At 26.2% G+C, this 22,487-nt stretch overlaps 1 protein-coding gene across 1 annotated transcript in view; it reads left to right on the forward strand.

Moving 5' to 3' along the window:
• The first annotated feature begins 3,323 nt into the window (after positions 1–3,323).
• LOC112596605 (nose resistant to fluoxetine protein 6-like) overlaps positions 3,324–22,487 on the forward strand; it is a 79,691-nt gene continuing 60,527 nt past the window's right edge. The window contains exon 1 of the mRNA XM_025342369.1: positions 3,324–4,041. Within this exon, the coding sequence (XP_025198154.1) occupies positions 3,756–4,041 (286 nt within the window). The 5' untranslated portion in view covers positions 3,324–3,755. The remainder of the gene's footprint in view (positions 4,042–22,487) is intronic.

Raw genomic sequence — 22,487 nt, forward strand, 5'->3', positions numbered from 1 at the left:
AATTTTTATGCAAAGTCGTAAAATTTTATAATTTAAAAATGGTCATTAAGTAACAAAAAATTGAAATATCATAAAAAAATCCAACGTATAAAAACAATAATATAATAGCTTGTGGTCAATTAACTCCAATATTAAAATTTAAACCTAAAAACACAAGATTGGTTCAGCTGAACCTGGTAATAGCAAATTTACAAAAGAGTCACACGTTGATCAGAGAGAAAAAAAAATGCACCGACATCCTCTTAATATAAATATGAACCAATATCATCAATTAGTGTGGTTATTTTCTTTTTGATTTTAGCTAATACTATTTCTTCATTAATTTAATTTTGTGTATAGGTGTATAGGGAGAAACTTATTACTCCTGAGCCCCTCACAGGATAAGTTTAAGAAATAATGAAAAATAACAATATATATATCAATGAAATGTATCATAAAAACATTTTAAGATATAAAAAAATATTAATTTTAATAGAAGGAAATCTATTTTCACCAACTGTATCATAAATTTGATTAGTTCCAAAAAAAAATTTTAATTACGAGTGTTTACATTTTACATAAAAAATTAATATTATCTTCTTATGTGGTGTGTCGATTTTCATGTACCTACAACTATAAGTTATTACCTAATTACAACCAGGTCGTTCAAAAATCAAGTGTTGTCCTTATGTGATAGTTATTATTTAAATTTGTTAATTATTATCTGAATAACTGTGCTCATTGTTTGTCAAATATTTTCTAATTTTGTTTTTAAATAGTACCTATTTATTAATAAAAAAAAATGCCTTAATAGCCTAAATTACTATAGATTAGTAACAAGAATAATAAATATGCGTATAATATGACAATTATCTTAAATACAATTTAAAATGATAACTTTTCTTATAATTTAAGTTACAAAGTATTCGATGCAAATAAGTATATAACGAATTACGTATAAGAAACGATTACACGTTTATTTATAAAATGAAATAATGACCTCGAAAAGTTGGAAAAAATTAGATCACGAGACATCTCGATTTGACATCGATCTCTTGAACCGAATAGTGCTAAACCTGTATTACTGTTTATGAGTATCTGCTTAAATATAATTTATTTTTATTTTTATTTGATTAAATAATATCAACTTGAGCCACATAGCATAATATAGCTTCGATATTAGGACAATTATTAGGCACATATATAGTAAAATCTAGAAGATAAGAACTTGTACACAAATTACTTTATTGTTTTTTAGACTCGTCATTAGGGAGTCTGAATTATACATTTAAACTTTTATTACTCTATGATAATTTGATGTTATGTAACACACAAACATATTAAACTATTATATTAAGTACTGTAAACCGTGTTTTAAACTAAATGTACATCATTATGTTAATAGACAGAAAAAAAAATTATATAACTTTTTGGGTCACATTTAAATTTATATATAAATGTCCATAAACACTAATTTAGATTACTATTATACGCGATTACGACCTTTCTCTACTTATTTTAAAATATCACAACGTAAGAGAAAAACTCAGTTTTGTTTGATGAGAGATCGCATTCGTATACCTGTTTTGATCTCAAGTCTAAACTATAAAATGAAGACGTAATAATCAATTTATTTTTTCATTCATTATTATGACATAATTTAATTGCTGCATTAAAGTATAAATTATATTATAAAAACAATGACGTACTTCTCGCTGAGAAGTTCTTATTTATTTTGTTTCGTTAATAGTTAACAACCAATTAAATTATTTTCACATCATTGTTATTTCTCAAACAAATAGAAGTAGGGTAGTAATTTAGAATTATCTTTTGTGTTTCTACAGACCTATATTGGTCATTGTACTCGTATAATTATGCTATTCTTCAAGGAATTAATATTAACTTTTATTTTCACTGGAAATGGTTTTGGAAATATTAATTTGAAAACAAAATGTAAAAGATAACTAACTAGTTTAATATTTTTTTTTAATTTATGTAATAATAATACGATTATAAAAATCTGATTTAAAAATTTAAAATTGAAGAAAACAATAATGAAAACCTTAAAAATGAAAAACAATCAATGTTATGTACAAAATTTACCAGGATAATTTATGATGTTATTTTTGAATTTTTTTTTTTTTCAAATAGCTATGATTGACCAAAGTGTTCAATAATGTCAACAATTTTCCTTAAACTACAATTATAGAGCATTTGTGAAATGTGTTGAATAGGTACGTCTAAAAGTATTTTGTATATATATATATATACTTTTAATAATTGATCCTTGATAAAAAGTATTTAATTGGATTGGGTGTATAATGTATACTCTAATTTTATACATGCAAGTACAGATAATTTAATATGTAGTTGACGATTTTAATCGAGTTTCAGTAAACTAACGCTACTCGAATTCACACGAACCTATCTCGTTCGACCTATAATTTCGCGAACTAAATACGTTTTAATTTTTAAACTCCGTACTTTACTTAACTCAGATAGACCTGCTGCAGATCACGAATTGTTCGTATATGCAGTGTGCCTAACGAAATCATGACATAATACCAATTATAATATAACTATCTGAATTACTCGGCTTCGCCCGTGTGTAGTTTGTGCTTTCTCAAAATGACTGTAACGACGAATAAAATTAAATTGTGAATAAGAGATCACTCGTAGGAGTATTTGGTACAACCTTGTGAAAAAAAAAAAAACTGAAAAATGTTAAATAGTTTCGTCACAAATGGGAACGTAAAAAAGGTCTGTTCTTTTACATATATAAGGATTATGTCAATGCACTACGTTACATATTATGTTATTAAATTACACGATCTATGCGGCGTCGAGTAAACATCAGAGAGCCTGGAGTCGGTGACGCCAATCTTACGACTCGTGGAAGGGATTATTATCCTCCACAGTCGTTACGGTATTAACAAAATATTATAAACATTATATACCTACACTTCTTCAACTCTCGTATTTTTCGCGAACGACGAATTACCTATCGACTATTGCAAGACCCGTCCCGTGAGATTCAAGTTCATATTATCTAAACACGCCAATCTTCACGGAATAATGTATATTTCAATATAACCAAACTCATATTATGATATATTTGAGCACCGGGAGCCCTGTGCCGCGGTGTGTGACGGATGAAGCGATGAAGTACTGGTACTGTTTGTCGAAGCGGCGGCATCGTCGTCCACCTTGGAACAAGCGAAGAAAGTGAAAGAGGATGCGTGCAGTATCAACAACACCCGTATTATATACATACTATTATAGAGGGGCCGTGGACAGACGCCGACGCTGCCGCCGCCTAAATAACAATAATATATCGCCGCGATAACTGACGGACGTCAGTCGATGGTCGACTAGCGAATAATATAGTGATAATATATCAAACCCGATAATAAATTGTGATTAAAAAAAAAAAAAATCATAATATATCTTTCTAGTTTCTACTGAATTAATATTTTTGACGAAACACGGCGACACAAAACTATTATTAATATCTAATATATAACCGTCCGAGCGAGATAGGCGACCGCAGTCGACGATCATAACTCACCTACGACACGTACCATTATTATATTATATACACGCACGCAGTACTGGTATCTCGTATTGTATTATACCCAAATACACGCGCACGTCACCTGACCGTTAGCGCCGACGTCCGAGCAGGTTTTGGGTCCATTGCCTTTGGATCCATACGCACGTTGTCTGGCCTTTGGGTCTTGACACGCTCGACGTTTTTTTTTTGGATATCCGTCGACATGTCTAAATCGTTCGGACGATGGACGTTACTGGTCGTCCTGCAGTGTATCGTCGCTTTTGTCGCGAACGAGCCGGCGGGACACGTCCGGACGCACCGGAAGTGCGATTCTAGAAACTTTGCATCGCTGAATCAAAGCCAATTCAACGAGTGCAGGAATTTCAACGACTCGTCGTTGCCGATGCCACCTGCAGCGGGACAACCTGATCAACAGCGGCGATACGCCTTTTTGTCGCCGGAAGACAATAAGAATGTTTCATTTCTACTTCAAAAAGATATGTACCGCGGTGAGTAAGAATTGAATAATTATTATTATGTTTAATACGAAATGAGATAAAAGGTCTTAATCATCGTTATCATATATCTAGTATGTATTGTACCTATTCGAACTTTTCTTTGCGTTCGGTACTTGTACGTATACGTTTTTTTTTGTTTTTTTTTTTTTATTAAAGTTTAATTTTCTCAAAAAATAACTCAAAAAAATTGTGATCAATTTCAAATATATTAGTAATAAATTTAACTCAAATGGCTTATGGTAAAGAAATATTTGAGCATATTGAAAAATGACTAAGTAGCTTTTAAAAAATCTTGCTTGCCTTCTTCCTTAACCATACAGATTTATTTATACACCACATGAGATTATTAACGAGTAACAATAAATAAATTCACGCAATAATTCAGAGTGTCCATTCCATATAGTTATTAGCAGTGTAGTATTTACATGTAATCTAAATGCATGATCTGTAAATGTATATGATGATCTTGCGTATGATTGTTTCTTGCGAAAATGGTAATAAAATAAATTTTGTACACATAAGAGCATCGTTAGACTTTGGACAAGCGTATATAAGAATTAATAATATTATGTAGGTAAAATTATATATGATCACATAGGTATATAGGTTAGTTCTACTATGCGTCTACATGCATACGATAATTTGAAATTTATTTATTAATAAATAAGTACCAAAAGTCTGATTTGTTCAGCAGAAATTTCTTATGGAAATAATATTATGTTATAGGTACGCGTATTCCATACATAAAAATTAATAATGATAATATATCAAGATTTAGTCCGTACAAGTAATATTTTATTGATTCAATGAGTTATGAATTTGTTTCAAAAACTAACAAAATTCATGATATATAATCTCTAATAATAAAATTATTATAAAAATACATGCTAACTAAGAAACTTATTTGTGTTTGTATGATACTTTCTTAAATAATTATAATACTATGGATAGCTAGGTATAGACTATGTACTAATAGTAGGTTTATAGCGTACCTAGCTATGATAAACATCGTGTTATGAAATAAATCGTAAATTTGTGAAATACGATAGTGACAACCACCTAATGAAACCACTGACCATTTTAACTTGTGAAAAAAACCTCCGATAATTTATTCAAAACGCACACACCTATCATTTTCAGTTAACAGTTCCGTCAATCAGGTCTATCTAATTAACCAAATAGAATGTCTTCAAAAATTCTAAATCATATATGATATAAATATGCAATAATCAGGTCTTTAACTATAATTTTCTAAATTAATATCAGGAAATAATAACTGGCAATGATCAGATTCTTAAATTTTACTAAAAAATATATTACTCGCGTAATAAATTTAAAAATCTTCCGTACCTATTTCCTAGTATCTACATAAATCAATATATACTTTCATAGATGAATCGTTACCTAATCTTCAAAATTAAATTGCTATAAACCAATTATAATATAAATATTTTATGTGCATACGTTTATGTATATTGAATGGTTTAATTTATGTGGTAAAATAATGTGATGGTTTGTTAAAGTTAGTAGTTATTTTGGCTCATCAAGTCCAAAATAAAACACAACTACGCAATAAAATTATTTTAATTTTTTGAAGATTTTATAGACCACATCGTTTTAATATAGTCATATAGATGATGAATATCAAATATTTGTTACTTTTTAAAATATAAAGGTAAACAGATAATATAAAATATTTTTTTTTATTTATCGCATAAATATATTAATTGTTAAAATAATTTAAACCTTTATGAAACCCTAAAAATGGTTCAAATGTAATTTGAATAGTTTTTGTATTTATGGTACCTATAAATTATATTCCTTTGATAGTTTATTATAATTAAGTACAAAAAATTAAATACAATACGTAAATATCTATATTATATTTAACAACTGAATAGACTGAATAATAAAGAATAATAAAGTTAATTTACCTAATTCATAAGTTCATAAACATAATATAAACAATAATGTAAATTAATATGGTTATTAAATTAATTAAAAACATGAATAGTTAATAAAAACATAATGCAAGACAAAATCTATCATAATGAATAGATATAATACTCTTACATCGATCTTTGTTGACACAGACGTAATTATTTATTTAAATATAATAATTACGAGTATCTTATGCAATTTTATAGAAACGTGTATTATACTAAAAATTTTATTATTCAAATATTTAAAAAATAAAATTTAATTATCTAACTATTATATTATACCTATTATGTTTATATGTTAATACAGTTTTATTTAAACGGCTTTTATAGTGTAATTTAGTCTAAACTATCGAAATTAAGTACCGTAAATATATCTTTGTTTAACGTTCTTTCTGTTATACCAATATATAAAGAGAGCACAGTTAAATGTCAAAGTAATTATACAAACTATATTAGGTATAGGTGTGAGTAATATTTTCTTAATGGCTTCATTTTGAAATATTTATGTTGTAGTTTGAACAAATCAATACAATTATTTATATAATTATATTTTAACGTAAAGTTTGGGTTCAAAATTCTGAAAATATTATATAGGTATATTCTTGCCCGTAATAACATTATTATGTAATCCGAGACATAAACATTTTACAGCGTATGATAGTTTACAGAGTGAAATATTTGTCCTCGCAAATTTATATTATTGTGCATAAATTATTTTTATTAGGTAATAGCTAATAACATGTATTATGATATTAGGTATAGGTATGAAACGTATAATCAAAAATCATACAAATTATTTTTTACCTAGTAAAACTGCGGCGTTGCATATTATCTAGTAACTATATATTACACGGACTAAAAATATTACGCCAACATCTTTTATGTTTTATGGTATCTATATGGATTGCTACAGTATGTCTATCCAATAACTGTAATATTAATATTATTTCAAGTTTTATATGCAGATGATTCACTAATTGTAAATTTTATTTATAACTGAAATATTTACTAAAAATATTGAAAAATAAAATATTTAACTTAAAAATCTATGTTTGTAAATACTTAGCAATGTACTTTTAACTCATAGTTGTTCAATTTGTTAAAATTCGTGTTGTAATATGTCACATATTAGATTTGAATAAGTACTTTCAATACACAAATACATATTAGGATTTTTAAATGGAAAACACTTAATAAATTTGTATGAACTCTCTATACTTACGACATACCTAATTAGTTTAACTGTTACCATATAAGTATTGTTGGATTTAAAACGTGCCATTAATAATATAACCTAGGGAAGTTTCTGAAAACATGTTAGTTAATTTTTGTAAAGTAATTCCATTTATACAAGTTATGTAAAAATAACTTAATACTTCATTGATAATATTAAACATATTGCAAGAAATATAGACATTTATCCAACAAATGGTTTTATTCTTAACATTTAAATCTTTAAACATATTTAGGAGAAATCTTTACTAAAGTATAAATAATATTATATATTTACACACGTTTTATTAATATATTAAGAAAAGTCAGATGAATAAGTTTTGTGAGTGTATTCCTCTTCCCTCATGCCAAATGACAATTACCTATTCCATGTACAAAAGTGTCACATTTGCATATATATAAACAATACTCATGTGTGATAACTTACTTTGCATTTGGAATTAAACATGATTATTATATTTATCATTGCATTTGAATACACAGTAACTTATAATTGATTCTCTATCGTGCATATATTAATACTGTAAATTGTAATGAATGGAACGTCTCAAATACCTAACTATACTACAGCATGCAGACATATGAAGGTATATGAACTTTATCAGATAATTTATTATCATTATTAACCGGAATTGTATTCATTAAAAATTTATGTTTAATAAAATATAATTATATTATATAGGTATATTTTTTATAACTATGGCGAAATATGCAGTAATATTATAATTTATAGATACATGAATAATATAAAAAATTAGAAATTAATAAAAATTAATTTTTTCAATCAGGTTGCTTTATCAAATTAGGCAAATAATAAAAATATTAAGATAAATTAAATTAAATTAATTAATAACGCTTATTTATTGACATTTTTTCTTTGCATTTGATAACTTAAAATGTACAGTTTCAGTATAATTATAACACCAAAATACTTATAGCTTTTCTGTACAATTTAGAGAAATTTGTTTCTAATATTCTTACTTATCAGTTAATAGCTCAGCAATATCTAAGTTCTATCATATATAATTTAACATTGAGAACTAAATAAAGCTAATAATTCAAATTGTTAACTTTAAAGGTGTACATAAAAAGTATGTACTATTGACAAAAATATGCATTTATTTATTATATAAGTACAATATGTAAGATACAATTTTATTTAATAAATCAGTTTAATTTAATATACTGACATTTCAAACCCTCATTGATGACTTAGAAGTACATTTAATAATACGGAAATACGTTTAATTTCTCTACTTATTTTTCCTCTGTAAATATTATACATGCAGTAGTGCATTACTGATATTATAATCGATACCCGGTAAAATCGTTAAATTGGCTATTCGGTTGAATTTAGTTGACAATTAAAAAAATTAACACAATGTTGAATTTACGCATTTTTAAAATATTTTTTTTTCAATATTTTATTGTTACTTATCATTATACGTACTATCAACTATCGACTACTATAGCATAGTTTTATAATATCAAAAAGCAAGGAACGAGTCAATTATAATAAATAAACCAAATCATATTTTTGAATACAAAATAAAATATGATGAATATTTTTAAAAATTTTATAACTTTTATTCAAATTTAGTTAAATGTTTTTGCAAATTATAAATTATACGTTGTAAAAAACGATAATAATTGTTACCTATTATTGGACAATGCACATTTTAATTTTCAAATAAATATATTGATAATGGTAAAGTTGTTACGAATATTTTTAAAACGTAAGACATGTCTTTAATGTGAATATATTCAGAACCCTGACATAGCCTTTATATAGCTTTCCATGTAGTATAAGCTGCAGTTCAGTAGGTTTTTATATTTAAGAGATAATAATCGGACTTCATCGTAGTAATTTGTAATTTATTTTTGTAATATGCATGTTAAATAAATAACTATTCGTGGTATATCGTGCAATATAGTCTGTAAACTACAATGATATATATTTAAATATACATAACGTGCAATTATCATTTTTTTTTTTTTTTTTTTGGCACCATGTTATCAGTCCAATTATTCCACAATCAACGAAATACCATAATATATTATACCAATGTGCTGATTAATTTTCTTGAAATCTAAATAATTAGTAGACTATTTTTTTATTGTTTTTAAATTTATTAAAAATTCATTAAATATGTCATTGAGTACAATAACTGAACGTGATAATGCGACAAATGTGTTATTAAATATTTTTAAGTTTAATATTTTACAAAATAATATAATATCAACTAAAATTCAGATTTTGTTATTTTTCTAATGAAAGTATTGTAAATTAAACAACTAGATTTTTAAACAACTCAACAAACTTCTTATTTGTACAATATATATTATTATGTCTCTTAATATATTACGTCTTAAACACCGTAGAATTCAATCAATTATTTAGTATAAATTCGTATGCAAAGAGATAAAAAAAAAAAAAACTAGAAATTATGTAATTTAAAATCAAATTTTGGTGTTATCATTTTTTTTATTTTTTATTACTTACACACACTATTCATATGAAATATATTCTTTAGAATCTATAGAATGAATTTATCGTGAGAAAATTTATTGAAAACAAATGATATTATTTTTTAGAATTAAATAAAATGTTTTTATGCGGAAGTGAATCGATTATAAAAATATTATGTCTAAAGAAAAATATTTAAAAAAATTGGGTCCATAATTGTATAACTTAAACTTACCAAACTATTTATATGTTTTAAAACTATCTACTACACAGTGTGCACTAACTTTATGGGGACAGTCAATAAAATAAGTTTGTAGACTTGCCCTACACTATATAAACGATATAGGTACCATATAATATCGTTAACTGTGAGTCAAATTGTTAAAAACTAACGTTGGATTCATTTATTATAGATAGGCCTAAACCTCAAGTTAAAAACGGAAAAATAGGAAGCAGCAAATATGCACAACATTTACCAAAACAGCTGATTCTCAAAAACAATAAAACGTTTTATTCATATTAATATTCATGTATTAGGTATACCTAAATAATGTGAAGAGTTACACCATTATAATTTATACATATATTATACAACAACAAATATTATTCCACCAATAATTTTAATATCCATCATGTTTGTTATGCAAATATTTTCGCGTGTCTGGCCATATAGTTTATAACACGTTAATATTTTTTTGAAATATGGTTTTGGAAAATAGCTTTAAGCCGCTTGTACTTATATATTATACTAGTAATCCATGCGATTATTATACATATGATCTTATAGCATTTCGCTTTTTAACTAAGCTCGTAACAATTCAATTCCATCGAATGTCCAAATAGGCGCCTGCAATAATAATATTACTAATATGTAAGCAATTCTTAGAGTTAGGGAATATTTTATGGGAATTTCAGGCACGCAGTACGGCTATCTATATACTATATACAACATTACCGATAGATGTGTAAGGCAAACAAATTATAAGAACGAAAAATATCAAAATATGTAACAAAAAAAAAAGTAAAATATGCGGAAAAATACAATAGTCTGTACACAAGTACAATTTTTTCTATAATTGATAAAATAATATGGTTATATATATTTTTTAAAATGGGGGTTTTTTTATCGTTGGTATTTTCCAAAGAATATACATTTTTAATTTGGAGTATAAAAATATTGATAAATGTAATATTGTGCCTAGCTGTTTCCTAGAAGGTATTTTTCAATATTTCAAATAGTTAGTAAATATGTACTTATATACACTGACTCGGTTGTATGAGAACTTATCCTAACGGTCAACAGGCGAAAGAATGTCCATATTGTGATTCATGCTGTACATGATATATTATTATATATGTGCGCTTGCTCTCTGTTAAAACTTGATAATAAACTAATGTCCAACAGCCGAGTTTAGTATAGATTAATAATATATAGATATATTAAACGCTTGGTCGTTGCCACGCGTGTTGTGCAATCATATTGTACCCATACGTCCATATCGCATATAGGACGACTGACGACGAAGTAATACATATATTTTTTTAATATTATTCATTAAAAATTGTATAGGCGTATGGTGCATATATTATAATCTGTAAGCACACAAGCCAAAATACCTATAAAAAATACGATTTAGGCGCGACTGACACGTATAACGCTTACGGCTTACCTACGTATAACCCAATTATACAGTTATTGTACGATAAACCTTTGTATTTTGTATTGCGGAGATTTATTAATTAATAATAAATTAATCACTTTAAACGGTCGTAATTTACTCAAAAACGTTTTCGCCGTACCTTATGTAGTTTAATAATACCGCAAGTGTTTAATAGAATTATCGATTGCCTACGTCATTTTTGAAAATATCTGCCTATTCAACAACGATATAATTAAAAACGTCACTGACATTGAATGTAATACGTACATAGTATTTGTCCCAAGTAATAAGATATTGCAAGACAATAATGTAATTACATCACGTATAACGTATATTTAACAAATTTTTTTGATGCTTCATTTCCTGTGATAATATTACTATTATTAGTCAGTATAGTCGCTAATCACTGTATAGAAACAGCTTACATTATCTCACCTAGAGACTGGGGTATAAATTTAATTTTTCTATTTTATGAAACTTAATTGATCAACAATGTTTAAAATAATATATATATATATATAATAACCAACCGTACGTAATAATTTTTAATACAAATGTATTAAAGTTTAGATTACTATTATATAATTATATACGAGTAGATGCACTTTACATAGTTCTTAAATACTTAAGTTGTGTTCTAAATTAATTATTTGATGTTGAACAAAGAAAAGAACAAACACCAAACACCGTACATTTTCAATTAATAAATGCTATTTGTTTGTACACAAAGTTTCATCTCTGGATGGCTCCTTCACTCAAGTGATTAGTATTTTTTATTTTTTTTTTTTTTAATGTAGCTAATTCCTATTTTCTTATTATATACTCGTATTTTCTAATAAAAATTATTTTTATTAAACTATACAATATTTTTTTAAACATTTTTTATTCATGTTACCATTTATAAAGTAATAAAAATCATAATATCTTTATTTTATTAATCAGTTATTTTATATAAAATATATACATATTATTATTTATTACTGTTCACTTCAAATTAATTTTTGGAGTTAAAATTACTCTTGCATATGTCACATTATCACCACGAGAATATAGTACTTATATATTATTTATATGTTAGATTCAATTTTTTTATGAACGGTGAGAAGGTGGACACTTTCATACAATATTATAGAGAGATATTGATAAATGTCATGTTACACTTATGAACACAACAATTAAAAACCGTGGAAAACATACATTAGAATAGTTATGATTTTCGGTGTAAAAATAAAAAAAACTGATGAAATTAAAGAAATTTTCTGTAGTGTTTTACAAAGAAATTCGTAGGTATTGTCACAGTTAACCACATCAATAAGCCAAATTCATAAAGTAGGTATGTGTAATTAGTATATTAAACTTAATAACAAGTCTAGATTTCATAATCTCAATAGTGAATAGTGTATTAGTGTATTGTGTATAGCTTAAATGTTTTTTCTTTACTATACAGTAGTTTTACAAAAATCCTAAACTTAAAAATCTTTAACTTTCTAATAATAATAATAATAAATAAAAATTATCTAAAAATTCTTTCAGGAATTAGTAAGTTAAGTGTTTTTTACTATAAAAATATATTGACTTCAATACTCTCAAGGAGGTATGATTAAAATATTTTCTTCGTGGGTATGGCATGCTTTCTACACGAACTCGTCCAGCCACGCACACGCGGTCATCTGAGTATAATAATAATAACACATAGGTACACTCTTATTAATTTAAAATATATATTATAGAACTACATGCATTATAATATTAGAAATACCTATGCAAGGTCATCCAGTTCCGATGCACTTTAATGATTAATCCATAGCCGCTGTCGCGGTCGTGTACATCAGTTATAATAATATTATGCAACAGCTCCGACTAAACAGTTGCATAATATTTTAAATATACTTATACACGTATTATACGTACAATTGCATACACTATATTTTATTTTATCGTTATTGTTGTTATTATTATTATATCTATAATTTCTCTATCACTATCTTTCTCTCTTTCTATTTTTCTTTCTTTCGTATTCACAGAAATACTTATTTCGTTGTTTTTTTTTTTTTTTTAAAGGAGCTCATAAATTTCACAAATGAATTAGAATTTTAATTTTTTACGTCTTATATTTTTACCAAGCTATTCTCTATTCTAATTCTGAACACGAATAGGTAAAATAAAAACTCGAGAATGTGTATTAATATTCTTCATTAGTTTACTAATTAGCCATAAACGCAAATAGGTTTAGTACTTAACTTTAAAGCTAAGTTATTTCCATTCAAAAGAAACCTGAATTATATATATTTTAAATAACAATAGACTTGCTTATACGCAATAAAAATACGTTCTTCTAATTAAGAGATATTTTCTATTTATTAAAAGAAAACACAATATGTACAAGTACAATATGCTTTAATTGTTGATAGTTTGATAATAAGGTGTGTTAAAAATTTGATGATATAATACACAAGGACCTCAGATTATCTTTAGTTCTAAAATTACAAATAAACAATAGGATTAATATATTTAATTAATATATAGATTATAGATAACATAATTATCTAGACGATTTAATTGTCCAAATAAATTTTATTCTATTAGTATTGTCGAGTAGATAACTTTTTTAAACATTTTAGTCAAAATTAAATTTTAAACTAGTAGTTGATATTAATCTTGTTTAAGGTTTATTAAGACTATAGGTTCATGCCCCCGTGGCAGTAATAGGTTTGAAAAATATGGGATCATAGAGTTTATAAATTATGATAATTTAAAAATAATTTTAATAAATAAAAATATGTTTATTGAATATAATATTTTAATATTCATATTTTTGTAAAACTTTTTTTAAAAAACATAGTCGTTGTGTATAAACATTTCATCAACTAAGAAACTATTTAAATTTGTATTTAAATATAGCAACGTCGAAATACTTGATAAAATTGTCTGCTCGTCAATTGAAAAAAAGTTTCCACGTGAAAAAATGCATTATCAGAGGAAAAAATGGGGGTAAGCACTGAACAGCTTGGTCAGTGACGCAAATGGGAAAAAAACTAGGGGGAAGTAGTTTATTTATCATGATCAAAACCCTGTATATTTGTAAAGTTAGATTATCTAGGGGAAGGAAGTATATCTTTGCCTCAAAAAAAAAAATGTCAGGAGGTGCAAATGCTCCCCTTGCCTTCCCCACAATTACGCCACTAAACTTGGAAATCCTGTATACTTTATTAGATAGAGTCAAACTCGGTAGTCAAGGGAACAATGGAATATTTGATAACTTGAAACTTGTATAAGTAATTACTAATGTAATAAGGTATAATTATTCAGTTTTTTTTTTATCTCTTCACGATAGTTTATCAATAGACGATTCGAATTTAAATGGGTCGACTTTCGAATTAAAATAACGTGACATGTTGTAGGTACATTGTATATGCATATTATTTCATTTGTGTGTATGGCTATATTATATTTAGGTATATTATACCTAAACTCTATAGTTCTTTTTAACAGGTATGTAATTCGCGGGAAAATGAGCGTTTGATGAATCACTCGCAAATTACAACTATAATAATTTTATGACAGCTAGTACATAGGTCACTTACAACAATATATAATAATTAATAATTAATAATATACAATTTGCGCATAAATAATTTCTCATTCATTACAAATGAAAAGAATACACGACGTTAACTCGTCCTATGCGCGTATATTCTATAAATGAATTTAAACCGCTATTGATTACCTACATATATCTTGAAAGCTTTAATAAAGCAATAATTGGAAGTAGTATGATATTAAAATATTAGTTCATACCTTTAGGGTTAAACGTTTTGTACTTTAAAAAAAGTATGTTATTACCTACAAAATGTCTACTAAAATACCGTGTGGTATATTATGTTAAATATAGGTAGGTACCTCAGTTATAACTTTAATAGTATATCATATTAATTTATCACATATACTTATACAAAACTACGTGTTTAATGTCGAGCGATTAATCGTAACATTTTAAAAACTAGGACGCGTGCGTTCAATTCACCTAGTATGTACGATATATAATTTAATTGACTTAAAGTGTAAAGTAACATTTTTAGTTTGTAGATCATAACTCTTGATTTGAAACATAATAAAATACGAGTTAGATATTCAACAATGTAACATGATATAATATATTAGGTTCCATTAGCAATATTGTTAATATTAACCATATTGGTCATCGACGATCGACGATGCGTGTCTCATTCGTGTAGTCCATATACGTCCGAACGTCAATGTGTCAAGATGTTCTACTCTTACTGAAAAACTGCCAAAATGAATGTGGCTATAGGTATAGTGGTATACCATAACGTCCACTGCAAGTTTGACCTTTCTATATGTAAGGACTTTTTGAGTTAACTTTTCAACACTGCTTAAAGTTGGACATACAGTTTTACAATGAACTTGCACTTGAAAATTTAAAATTTATACTTGCAAATGCATGCAAATAATTCGTTAACGTTAAATTATCTTTTATTCACGGATCTTTGAATGTATTTGCACAGTTGCAAGGAAAACTTCACGGACGTGACTGTATATGTGCACGTAGCACTCATCTTGCTCATCTCACGGCGCACAAGCATATCCGTTCGTCCGTATATCATTTAGTGATTAGATTTAATACTGTATCATTATTCATTATTATACATTTAAATTTATGATTATGGATAATTTCAATCGGAATTTACAGTTAAAAAGATGCATCACATTTTCTTAGTTTTATATTTCTATATAGTATTACAATTATGCGAATTAGCCCAAAAGTAATTGATAGGTTAGAATTTTAAGAGATACAAAATCATAATTTATTTATGTAAAAAAATTGGTAGGTATGCAACAAATAAATGAACGTATACATATACTACAAATAAATAAAAAATAGACCTGATTGGGCGAGTGTCAACCTCCTCAAAGACGCGCTCTCTCCAAATAATAGATAATGATGTACCTAGGTAAGTATATGTTTTATTTATAACTATGATATTAATAGATCGTACTCACGCTGAGCTGACAACAGCAGTGCCGTATAATATATCCATATCATCGTATCATCGTGATAACTATAATAACATATATAATAATCAATAACACATTGCACATGTCAAAGGAATGACACGAGGATTTCTCAAAGGCGACAATTTGCAAAATCATAGTAGGTAGGTACCTACGTATATAATAAACTGCATAACATTGTAATATGTGTAAGTATATATATACCACGCGTATACCAAACTCGAGACGTATTTTTATGTATATATAATTACAAAATTTATAGCCCATCGGATTTTATAGTCCATACACATACACATACATACAGGTATTTAGGCTTTTATGAATTATCGCATTATCGGCTGTCATGATTTTTTCCCCGCAAAATTGCTTAAATCTTTTTCCGACGTTCCGAATGTTATAACATTATTACACTTACATGTGGATATATTGTGTTTATACAGGGTGATTTATTTATCAAAAAAACTATGTTTTCTTCATCAATCTATAACAAGCATTTTTTACAACATACTTTTTTTAACAAACAATTCTAACTTTATCGTTATGATTTTATTATTTTAAATAGCAACAAACCTACACGTTGCTTACATTACATACTTAGAAACAAAACATTTTGATTTATAACAATCGAATAATCGAATATCGAAAATTATTGAAGTAGGTATTATAAAATTACTGTTTGTCGATAAAAGAACCACACTGTATATTTTGAAAAAAGGTAATAGGTTATATTATATTGCAGCAATGGCCTAATTACTTTCTCGCGCACCGTGACTTGCGTCAATTTTATTCAACCCACACGTCATAATATAATAGGTACGTTACTAGGAACCTTTACAGATTGCGTATAATGATGTTAAAATAATAATATGCAAAACCGTAATCGTCTTCAATTTCTTAGCGACCGACAAAAAATAAAAGCAAAACAATAATAACGTTCTTATCCGACCCACGCAGAGTATAATCTACAAACGTTGTGTAATTGTTTTGTTTCGGTTTTACTTTTCCACGCTCTTAATTGCAAACTGTGCCGATCTGAGTTTATAGCCGTCTACTGTTTGTGTCCAATTATAGGCCTTGGAGTAGAATAATATTATAATGTTAAATTATTAGGTCAAATATTTTTCGTTCACGTAATTTTACCGATATCTTAACAACTAAATCTGTAAATTAAATAACTATCTATTAACAGAAAATCTTCTTAAAATGTGTATAAATTGTATAATTTAACATTCATGTAAATAACTAAAAATTCTATAATAAACTTATTCCAAGAATGTTACGTACGTCGTATAATATAGAATTTATTTTATAATTTTACTATTAGAAGGTTGAATTACAAATAACACAAAAATACCTAATAAAAATATTTTAGAGACTGTATTATGTATTGAAAATGCTAATATAAACATTTAGTAAAACTCTAAATCTAAGTACCTATCGGCTGTTATTAATTTTTGAATTAAAATCAAACAAAAATATCGTCAAACATTGGTTTCCGTTTATCCCCAATTTTATAAAAAATGTATACATATTACTCCTCTATGCTACCAGTTAAATTAAATTTCCCAACAAAAAAAAATATTGAAGTTGAAAATCTAAACAATTTTATTGTTCTAAAATGTGTGATGACAAACACTAAAAAAAATACATATCATTGAAAAATTAATACATTCATCATTCCTTTCGTAATTTAAAAAGTATTATTTTAATCAGACAAAAATATTTGATGTTGGTTTTTGTCAGGTAATTATTTAATGATTTTTATTTTTATATTATCAATATATCATATTGGTATCGACTAATCGTTATTATAACGATCTACTATTTGTCTTTATCTATTTCTAATTTCAAAATGTTATCAGATAAGTATAATATTATGGAAAAATGATTTTGCTAATATTGGTTATTTTTAGTGCTTTTTCATGTATATTTTAGCATTTTAAATAGCTTTATTGAAAAAGCTTATACTCTCAAGCACTGAAATTATTATAATACTATACATGAACGATGAACACCCACGATTACGTCTTTTTCACCTAGGCACATAAGCGACAACCTCGATTTAATTATGTCGCATTTCATTGATACCCATGCTGTTTTAATTATTTTTTTCTTATTTATCCATTATCGTTTAGCAAAATAAAATTATTTGAAATGAAAGATTACAACGAGACAATGCGATGACGTAGTCATCTTGATACAAAAATATTTGCGGATTGAATTCTGGTAACGATTATGTTATAATTATTACCATCGTTATGAATATAATAATATAATATAGGCTGGATTTCCTTGAACGACTTTCATTTTCTACCACTGTTGCCCCGCACCGACAGGAGGTTTTGCGGGGCCCGGGGCAGATTTTTTTCATGAACCTTAGACATTTTTTTCATAAAGTAAAAATAAAATTTCCTGACAAATCCTAATATTTATTTGTATGCCATTTTTTTTTATTCCTATTTTTTTTTTTTCATGTACACAATTAAACAAATGTACACTCTTCAATATGTATTTATTTTTTAAAACATTAAACCACAAATATTATTTTGCTTATATACTCTATTAAATATATTTTTATATTAAAATAAAATATGTAAAAATGAAATATTTAGGTAGGTACACTAAATACAAGTTTTAAACAAAAATTTATAAAAAGGATTCAAGATTTAAACATCAAAATTGTTTTTTCCTAGCCTTGGCTGCAGCAAAAATGTCAAACAGCTCATTAAAATCTAACGAGTCAGTAACTTCTTGTTCAATCGCTAAAGTAGCCAAGCTTGTAAGTTACCATTGTGATAAAGTACTCCTTAAGTAGTTTTTAATCATTTTCAATTTGAAAAAATTCTTTTCCACACTAGTAGATGTTAATTGGAATTGAGAGTATTATTCGGAGTGCAATCGAAAATTTGGAAAAGAACCACAACATTTTTTTAGTACTGAAAGAGCCTAAAAAACAATCATTTCTTCAGAAATCATAGTACAAAAAATAAGTTATTCTTCTTATAGTTGAAAACCATCTATATCTTTTAATTCACTATCAGTTAAAACGTTTTGTAAATCATAACAACATTTTCTTAACACTTTTTTTTTTATGTATTGTATTTTGTTAATCCGATATAAAAACCAAAGTTATTATTAAACGATTCAAGCTGTGAAAATCTCATATTCATGGACACGATAGATTGATCAACAATAGTTATAAAAAATAATCTAGATAAAAAATCGTTTCTTCATTTTTAAATGTTTCGTCTTGAATTTCATATGAAAATGTATTTATTTTTTGGTTCGTATACGGTTTTTTTTTTTTTAATCAGTAGAAACACCTATATAGTCTCTGCTAAATGTTTTACGTTTCTTATTGTAGATTTAAAACCATTTTTACTCCTCACTCGTTTATTATATTCCAATTATTATCTGATAATGTTCGTCGATAATTATCATAAATTCAAAAAACAATAGCATTTATATTTTTTAACGACATTGTAATTAAGTATTCATCAAATTATTCGTAATATATTAGATAATATAATTGGATATTTATTAGGAAAATAACAAATTTTCATTAAATAATTTTACTTATTTGAGGTTTTTTTTTACGTAACTATTATTGCATTTTTATCGAAGGTGTAAAATACATTCATAAATATTTATATAATAATTAGAAAAATAACATTGCATTCATTTATTTACCTTTCTAAATACGATTGTGTTATTATACATCGAGTCAAAAGAAATAAATGATATTGGGCTATTTTTTTACGACTGCGCATAAATACTTGTATAATATTAGCACACTGAACGTAAAATATTTAAAAGGTAAGAAATTACTTGAATAAGTAAAATTAATTTAAACAACACTGTAGACTACAGTCTATTTTTGGAAATTTGTATGTTTTATCTTGGAACGGTTTTACATTTTTACCAAAAGTATAAATGTTCAAAATACCAAGTCCAATCAGGAAATGTATATTCTTGTCTAATTCAATCAATTAATATAGACTTAAAAATGAGTTATTTAATCTTTCCTACGGCTGTTTAATAAGAAATTTCGTTGCTGAATTTTTGAATCGTTCAGTAAAATTGGTAACTTAATCTTAGAATTTATCTTCATGAAAAAACTCAATAATTATTATTAGAATTATCTTTGCGCTTAACTTATCTAATTAAAATATTAAACACAATATTCAAATATCTTTAAAATAAAAGTGTTTGTTTCATTTATTTATTTTAATTGTGAATATTGATTATTACAAAAATTTCTAACCTTGGCTTAAAATAATGTACGTTACAACTTGAAAATATTAATATAATATCTAATACTAAGATTGATATTTCGTTGATGGGCAAATTAATAACAATTCTGTATAAGTTGCTTAATCGGTCATTATGTAAACATAATATATTACGTGTTTAATAAAATATGATATTAAATATTTTTATGTACATGAATAATAAATAATAATTTACGCCACACTGACATATTTATGTTATTCATACTCATACAAACACATCATTGTGTGAAAATATAATTTTGTTTGAACCAGTTTAAAATAAATAATGACATTGAAATTCGAAAGCACTACTACCGTTATGTTTATGAATACATAATGACGACGATCATTTAACATTGTTTGAAATTAACAAGTTATGATTTTAAGTATTTTAAATTATTAATTTTTATAAAATAGGTACAGTAGTGTATTCAATATATTAGTAAACATTTTTTGAAATTAAGTGAGCACAACTACCGCTAGAGCCTTGAGAAAATAGTCGAGTTATATGCCTCCCCCCCCCCAATTCTTCAACTTTTCTTACGTATTAAACCGGATCTATACAATAAAACACCTATTCGTCTCTTTCATCAAAATGTTGTATGCTTATTTACGTGATACTATGTATATTACACTTATTGTACCAAACTATTTAATTGGTATCTATTATTATTATACAGTGCAAATATGAAATAATATAAAACAAACAATTGTTAAAAATGTACACCCAAATGAAAAATGTCTATTGTTCTGATTGAGGTATTTTTATGTAATACTTAATCACCATAACTTGTAAGTACCACAAAGTAAATTTTAAAAATTTTGCATATTTTTAGTGTTATATTATTTTTAGTAATATCTAACGCTATTGGTTATATTTTATATGCCTTTTATAAAATAAAATAGTTATGATTATATGTAATTTTAGACTTGTATTTTATATTTAGACCAAACAACCCAAGTAACCGTGATAAATATGTGTAGCTTACATTCAACGAAATGTAAAATTGGGAAAATCCACCGATATTATTTAATTTGAAACCGGTAATGTTATTTATGATCAGATATAGAACTGTAATACCTAATCATAATATTAACTTTACTATTCAACTGGTCATAATATTTTCGTGTGGGTAAAGAAAAAATGTTTAAAAGCTATTGAACAACGCCAGTAATAACTAATAAATAATAAAATATGATTTTATGTCATTTAAAGACATTCGAAAAAATTGTAGGCACAATTGCACAAATGACAGTTTATGTATTCATATATATATATTTTGTAGTTCACCGGGCGACGGGTTCAAGGTTGGTCGGGCGTGTGAAAACAAACTATCGTCGGTTTAGAGATAACTCCGCTGGCATGCAATTCATAGTAAAAATATATAGATAATATCGGTCGGTACTTGGTACAAACACTACAAACGTATGGTGCACAATAAAAATTACGTATAAATCGAGTAAACGTTATGCGTGAAATTCACCGATAAATTAATCTATAACATCCTTTTAAACTTTAAGAATTAAAAGGATCTTAAGGATTTTAAATCTTTCAATTTTTAATGTGGGTATTCTTTGTTTAAACACTAAATGCTTCTGTAGACAGAGTTGGGCAAAATTTTATCTAGATAATTATTTGAATAAATATGTATTCGAATAAAAATGTATTCGAATAATTTTCACACATTATTATTCAAATAAAAAATTATTCGGATAATTTCTAAACGTTATTATTCGAATAAATAATTATTCGGATAATTTCAAACTGTTATTATTCAAATAAAAATTATACTAGGTAGTACAAAATATGTATCATATAATGGTAATA

Source organism: Melanaphis sacchari, unplaced genomic scaffold (assembly GCF_002803265.2).
Source record: "Melanaphis sacchari strain LSU unplaced genomic scaffold, SCAv2.0 Contig32_pilon_pilon, whole genome shotgun sequence".
Taxonomy (NCBI): Eukaryota; Metazoa; Arthropoda; class Insecta; order Hemiptera; family Aphididae; genus Melanaphis; species Melanaphis sacchari.